Here is a 7344-nt window from a genome sequence, read left to right as displayed (position 1 = left end):
TCAATGACACAAAATTGTTCCAAATAACACATTTGTCCTCTATGGAAAATATATGAATTAACAACTGATAAGCTCAACGAACAATATACCCTTAATTGAAATCAAGATTCCACTTTCAATGATCTAATACATCAACCTACAAAAAAAAAATGATCCAAAACACCACAACAATCCGCAAATAAATACTCCCCTCGATCATGCAAATAATATTTTAATGTTAATCTTCCGATTCCTAGATATAGAAGTACTAATAATTCTAAATTCAATCAGAGTAAGTAAAATTTGATAAAAAAAAGAGTAACTCTTTCCAAAAATTAAACATGCTTTCTTCAAACGATTTACATGACTATATAGCTAAACTCATTTACATTATTATCAAGAAAAAACAAAGAGAAATAATTAATAGACAATACATTGGGTAAAAATGTTAAACCAGGAAAGTGTCGGTAACATGTGAGATTATTGTACGTTGAGTGTATGAGATGGACCAATGGATGGTGATATTCTAACAGCATAAACTATGACAACCAATGGTTATAAAGTATTTAGTCTCTTTTCTTGGCCTTTTTGAAGTTTGAATTTCAAATACAAAAACATAGCTTACCAATAACAATAAAAATAAAGATTTTTAGTCAAAATTAAAAATAATAATTTAAAATTCAATTTGGTCATACTTAATTAATTAATTGACTTAATCAAATATATTATACCAACTTTAGAAGGAAAAGAAATCTCAAAATTAAAATATTATGCTAAACAAGCCATACCAAAAACAAGCCGTACCAACACCAATAGTTAGTTGATTTAATGGTGATGACGGTGGAGTTGATAAAGATGACCACAGTTCAATTTCCCGCAATTGTAATCGGGATGAAGACTTAAACCCCTTGATGTCAGAAATAACTTACAAACTAAATTAGACGATATAATAGACCAGATACTTGTGGTGAAAACTGATGAAAAATAAGCCATTCAAAAATGTCCACATATAGTCCCAAAATCAAAATGCCCTATCTCCCTATCTATCCACATAGAAATGTATGCAATTTGGATTTGGATATATAAAATCCAAATCTAAATTATTATTCATATTATTATATAATTATTGTTATGCCATGTTAGCTTCTTTCCTAGCCTCTCCTCGTGTTATATTATTAATTATTTATATAAATTATAAATATCATAGCATTTGTAGTGGATGTGTATATATATGTATATTCTTATCTAACTTTCTCACTCAAACCTATCTTTCATTGTCTCTATACTTTTTATCCTCTCTTTGGTTTTTTTCTCTTCTCTTGCATCTCTACCTTGCTCTCACCACAAGGTAATTATCAACATCACCCTTTTCATTGTTCAATTTTCTATTTTATTTTTTTTGTCTTATTATTACTTGTACTATAAAAATTGTGTATGCTTGTACACCATTTGCATAGGAACTTCTCTTTGCTTGATTTTGGAGAATTCTCTGCCCCTATTCTCTACTCTTTCTTTGTAAAAACTTATCTATTATCTTGCTTTTGTGAGTGAGTCTTTTCTTTGCACTCAAATTAAAGCTTACATTTTATGAATTAATTGATTAATTTTTCAATAAATGGAATGTTTTGATAATTAATTTGTATGTAATATATGAATATGAATTTGTTTTGTTGAATATTGAATAGGTAAAGGGGGAGATGGCAGAGTGTAATAGAGAAGACTATTTCCTTGCCAATGACGTTGAGGTACATAACCTTACATCAACACCTCTCCTTTTTTTTTTAATTTATTTATTTAATCATACATATTTAAAATATCTTTCACATTTTTATAACCTCAATTTCTACCAACGGTGTTGGGTGTAGCGGAAGAGAAATTTTTTCTTGACAATGTTATGAAATAATGACAAAAAAAATGTGTTCACTTTTAGTTCTAGCATTTCACGGTGCTATGACAAAAAATGTGTCCCGTTTTTTGTTTTTAAAATTTAAGCAGAAAAATTCATACACAATTAAAAAAAAAAAAAAAATCTGAATCTCATTATATCAAATATTTCTGCAATCATTAGTGATATAAACTATGAGATCATGATATTCCCTTTAAATGTGTGTAATTGCTGAATGATGATTAGAGATGTAAATAGTAAATAGTAAATAGTGTTTAGTACTATGTGGTGTGTGACATTGCATTGCAAATTTGCAACAAAAACACTCATAAATCAAATGGTAACAAAAATGGAAGAGAAGTGCACGTGTCGAATTCTAATTGTGTACATTACTTGTACCAATGTACTCTTTTTTCCATCATGTTGGTACGATGTACTTAGTACTATAATTGTGTCTATGATACATGTATCTAGCATTTCTGAAATTATATTCTATATCTGTCTAGTTACCGGTGATAGTCATATCAATCAAGTTGTCGCAACATATATAGAATATTGTTTGAATTCATTTTTCACATGTTTTGCTTTTCATTTATGTGTTTTAAGAGATAAATTTAAAATGTTTAAAATATTACGCGTGAGTTAGAAGTCTTATATTTGATAATAAAAAAATTAAATTAATTAATAATATAGAAGTGATAGAATTAATATAAATAATAGGCTTAATTAATAAAATGGTCCCTTAAAGACATTTTTGGTTTCATATTGGTCCCTTAAAGAAAAAAATGTCTAAATAGGTCCCTTAAAGAAAAAAAGGTCCGAATAGGTCCCTTAAAGACATATCTGTTAATCAGTTTGGTCCTATTTAGACCTCTTTTTAGGGATCAAACTGATTAACGGAGATGTCTTTAAGGGACCTATTCGGACTTTTTTTTCTTTAAGGGACCTATTTGGACCTTTTTTTCTTTAAGGGACCAATCTGAAACCAAAAATGTCTTTAAGGGACCATTTTATTAATTAAGCCTAAATAATATTTTAATGTTTTGGATAAATATGTAATGTTAAATTCTTCTTATGCGATTGTTTTTAGTTTAAGATAATGATTTCATGAACTCTTCCTTTTATGATCCACAATAGCCTTAGAGTCGGTTGTTTGCCTAAAGGAGATTAGTTCCTTGTATCAAAAGTCTTATTGACATTAGCGATCACGTAACATGTCTCGTTTATAGAGCGACAAGGACAACACAACAAGTGTATTGAATAAAAAAAAGGTTTGGTTAAAAGGAATGATATGATAGACTCACATTTGAAAAAGAGTTTATGGCGCGTCAATGTGAGTTAGAAGCATAAGATTAGATTACATTTAAAAAAAAAAAAAAAAATTATTGTATGTGAAGTATAAGTTCGAAATCACTTTGTATGATTATTCTTAAACTAATGTGATGATCCCTTAGATCTCTCATGAGTCATGAGGCAATAATATACGCATGTACGTTATTAATGTCCTTTAGTTTATACCTATTTATATTTACAGATTTCATTGTTTAATTACCAATACATATTTTAAAATAAATAAAGATTTTTTTAGGTAAAAAAAAAGAGAAATTTTAGCCTCAAGATATTTTTGAGGAGCCATAAAAATTGTCGGTTAGGAGGTTTTAGGGGGGCTACCTAGGAGTATGTCATAGCATATATAGTTAACAAAACAAAATTCACTGTGCAAAACAAAACAAGCCTAACTGGCCTTTGGGCTGTCAAGCAGGAAATCATGTGAACCTTATTTCTCCCAAACATGAGGTTCCCATGGCAATAATTAGTTCTTGCGTTTTATTCTATTTTACTCCCTCCGATTCTTATTATAAAAAAAAATTTAACTTTTTAGATTTATAGAGTGTTTGATGTATCTGATATATATTTTATAGACCAGATACATTAATATTCTATGAACTTAAAAAGTAAACTTTTTCTTATAATAAATATCAAATGGAATATAATTTAGATCTTCTAGAATATTCCCATTTGAATGACATATTTTTTGAATTTAAATTGATGAAATCAAAAGTAGGTTAGGTTCATATTAGGTTACTCTAGAATAAGTCAAATGAAAATATGTATTGCAATTTACAATCATCTCATGAAGTCACCCAAGATCATATGAGTGGGTATAGATTAGTTTCAAGAAAAATTAAAGTAGACCATAACTTTCATAAGAACCTAGTCTTAGTTGACAACTTATTTTTTTTAATAGCAAAAAGTCTAAATATATATTAATAGTTGAAATCAGTACAAAATGTACTTAACCTACAATCGAAGGATATAGTTACAAGTAATACTTCACCTAATCTTTTTTTTTTTTGAAAACTTGGTATCCGGCCTTAGGACCGACTAATCCAAGGGGACCAATCCCACCGCCCACTTGCGGGGGCCCCATTTAAAGCCAGAGTTTTTTTTTTTGCTCTGTATGGACTTAGCCCACCGAAATTGGCACCAGTGGGAATCGAACCTGAAACTTTGAGAGGAGCATACTCCAAGGGCCCAAACCAACACCACTCGACCAACCCCAAGTGGGTTTACTTCACCTAATCTTAGTTGACAACTACATAACAATTTGAATAATTTTCCTAATCGTCTTACATTAGAATTATTGAAGTTGAAGATTCTAAGTTCAAATTTAGACAAGAAGAAAAATACTAACCTAACAAATAATTATTAACATAGCCAAACAATTATATTTGGAAAATGCTGGTTGCAGCGAAGAATATTTTTACGAACCGTTCACGAACTCACTTGGAAGTATATCATTAGTTCTATTATTACTATACTTTCCATCATTTACATTTACATTTATTTAATTTAATTAATTTAGTTTCTCCCCCCTCAGTTATCCTCTTTCATCTTCCACAGTTCCACCTCCAATGTGATTTATCTTGAATTTTCTTATTAATTTAAAATTAATTTTATTTTTTGGTTGGTGAGCTTTGGCCCTAACTTTATAATATTAAATAAAATATGTTTTTTTTATGGAAATAACAAATTATTTTTTGTTGGAAATCAGTCAACATCCGCCGGCAAGAAGTATGGTGGGCTTGTCCCAAAGAAAAAGCCTTTGATATCCAAAGTAAGCCCTATTGAAAAAACATTATTTTTTTTTATAAAAAAAAAACAATAATTTTTTATACAATAATAATTCATCCATATTTTACTGAATCTAATGTTTTTTCCACTCTTTTTATGTGATTAAAAAGGATAATGAAAGGGCATTTTTTGATTCAGCAGACTGGGCATTATGCAAGGTATATTTGAATTTTTGTTTATTGTATATATTAAAACTATACGCCAAACCAAAACTTTTTTTTTTTAACTAAGCCAAACCAAAACTTGTTCATTTTATAATATATAATTTATTGGAATTTAATCTCAACAGCAAGGTGCTGGAGTGAATCAACAATCTACAGCAGCCGTAGAGACTCTGCGACCAAAACTAAAGGTACAATTTTTTAGTATTATTAGTACTTTTTAAAGTATTATTATTATTGTTATTTTATTTTGTGTGCATTAATCCAATTTTCCTCTGTTTTTATTTATATAAAAAAACAGAGAACTCCACATCAGCAGCTTCCCCCAAGAAGACCAGCATGCACATCTGGTTGATGTAAATTGGTGAGTTACTATAATCATATGTAGCACGAGTAAAATATTTATCAGCTAATTAGTGTCTCTGTGGTACTGGTTAAAAAAATTAAAAAGTAAATATTTTTTTTACGCAAAATAAATTTTGTATTAAAAAGAGCATTGTCTGTTAATATTTTCTATTTTTTATAAATAAAAATGTGGTTATAATTATTCATCTTACATCCATGATTGCAGGGAGAGAAGATTCAATAATTGGCACAAGGATTTGCTCATGAGTCAATTTTATAAATGTCATGATGTTCCAAATGGTCTGATGTATATTACGATTAATTCACTTGATACTTTTGATTATTGGAAGTTAAATAAAGAGTGTAGCTTTGCTCCATTTAGAAGAGTTGAAATAAAAGTCTATTCATTCATTTTGTTTTCAAGGAGTTTCTCTATTTATTTGACTAAATGTGGGGTTGTCATTTGAAATATTGTGGATTCAATCTCAGTATCTCATTTCATTGGAGATATAATTATCACGATTATAAATACTACCTTTATCTCTAAATATCGAATTTTATTGATTAAATTACGAGAATTAGTGAGTTAGGATCCTCTTAATTTTCTATTCTTTTTATTTTCTCTAATATTATACAATTTTGGGACATAAAATAAAAAATGTGACATTAAGTGGGTTCAAATATTTTTTATACATTCCAAAACATTTAAAACTTTGGTAATGAAAAAAAAATAGAAAAAATAGAAAATTGAGTGGATCCCAAATCATAATTAGAATAGTTGATAGTGGTAATAAATTTGTTAATCATGAACATGAAGAGAGAATGTATATATATTACATTCATAATATTTATTGTGAATTGTAGAAAAAGAGATAAAATACTTAGGTATGTTGGTAAAGAAATATTTAATATAGTTAAAAATTTAAAGAGAATCTTATATAAGGGGACATAAAAATTTCTCACGAAGGATTTTATATTTAAAGACAAAAGTAATATTAGTAGGAGTAAAAATTAAGGTAATACTATTTAGAGACTGAATGTCTCCGATTTATTTAAAAAAAAAACAAAAAGATATACAAAGATGATAACTGAAATATTTCAACTATGTTGGCACTCCAAAGTAGCCACATAAAAAGCACCTAATAGAATATAAATTAAATAAAAATAGAGAAGCATATACAAAGGAACCTTGAGGGTGTTACCCTCAATTTTTCATTGATTTTATTTATAAAATCGTTGATTATTCTATTTCAAAAAAAAAAACAAGTGTTACTCAGTTTAACTCTACTAGTTATCAATTATTTTAAAAATAATTGCATCGAATTTAAAAATTAATATACAGCAAGTATTCAATCCACTGAAAAACAGTCTCGAATAAAATTAACGTAGTCTAAAATTCTTAATGACGGGAGTTTAACTCTACTAATTATCAATTATTTTAAAAATAATTGCATCGAATTTAAAAATTAATATACAACAAGTATTCAATCCACTGAATAGCAGTCTCGAATAAAATTAACATAGTCTAAAAATTCTTAATGACGAGGAGTGCTAAGAACACACCATTTAACACACTCCAATAATATTTAGCCATATCATCCGCTTGGGAGTGGATTCTCTCCCTTGACATAACCATGCAGTGAATTTGTAGCCCTCAAATTGAAAAATAAAAAATGAAAAAATATTAGATATGAAGTTTTAAGGGTAAAGATGATGACTGCTCCCTCTCCGGTGAAAAACACACCGGAGACAATCCTTTTCCCATCCGCTTTGTTTAATCCTTTACCCGTGACCGGTACCATACTACAACAATTTTTTTATTTATTTATTAATATTTCA

At 28.4% G+C, this 7344-nt stretch overlaps 1 protein-coding gene across 3 annotated transcripts; it reads left to right on the top strand.

Moving 5' to 3' along the window:
* The first annotated feature begins 1199 nt into the window (after positions 1–1199).
* On the top strand, positions 1200–5876 carry LOC123884669. Of its 3 annotated transcripts, none has more exons than XM_045933816.1 (7): positions 1200–1327; positions 1665–1724; positions 4920–4982; positions 5110–5157; positions 5289–5351; positions 5462–5524; positions 5732–5876. In XM_045933816.1, the coding sequence occupies exons 2-6, from the start codon at positions 1677–1679 to the stop codon at positions 5513–5515; spliced, it is 276 nt and encodes a 91-aa protein (XP_045789772.1). In that variant the 5' UTR covers positions 1200–1327; positions 1665–1676; the 3' UTR covers positions 5516–5524; positions 5732–5876. The 3 variants fall into 3 exon arrangements, with proteins under 3 accessions (XP_045789772.1, XP_045789773.1, XP_045789774.1); XM_045933817.1 differs by lacking the exon at positions 1200–1327 and adding an exon at positions 1395–1522; XM_045933818.1 differs by lacking the exon at positions 1200–1327 and adding an exon at positions 1404–1526.
* The last annotated feature ends 1468 nt before the right edge of the window (positions 5877–7344 follow it).

Source organism: Trifolium pratense, linkage group LG5 (genome assembly GCF_020283565.1).
Source record: "Trifolium pratense cultivar HEN17-A07 linkage group LG5, ARS_RC_1.1, whole genome shotgun sequence".
Classification (NCBI taxonomy): Eukaryota; Viridiplantae; Streptophyta; class Magnoliopsida; order Fabales; family Fabaceae; genus Trifolium; species Trifolium pratense.
The sequence above is the reverse complement of the archived record's forward strand: the minus strand, read 5'-3'. Positions and strand labels throughout refer to the sequence as shown.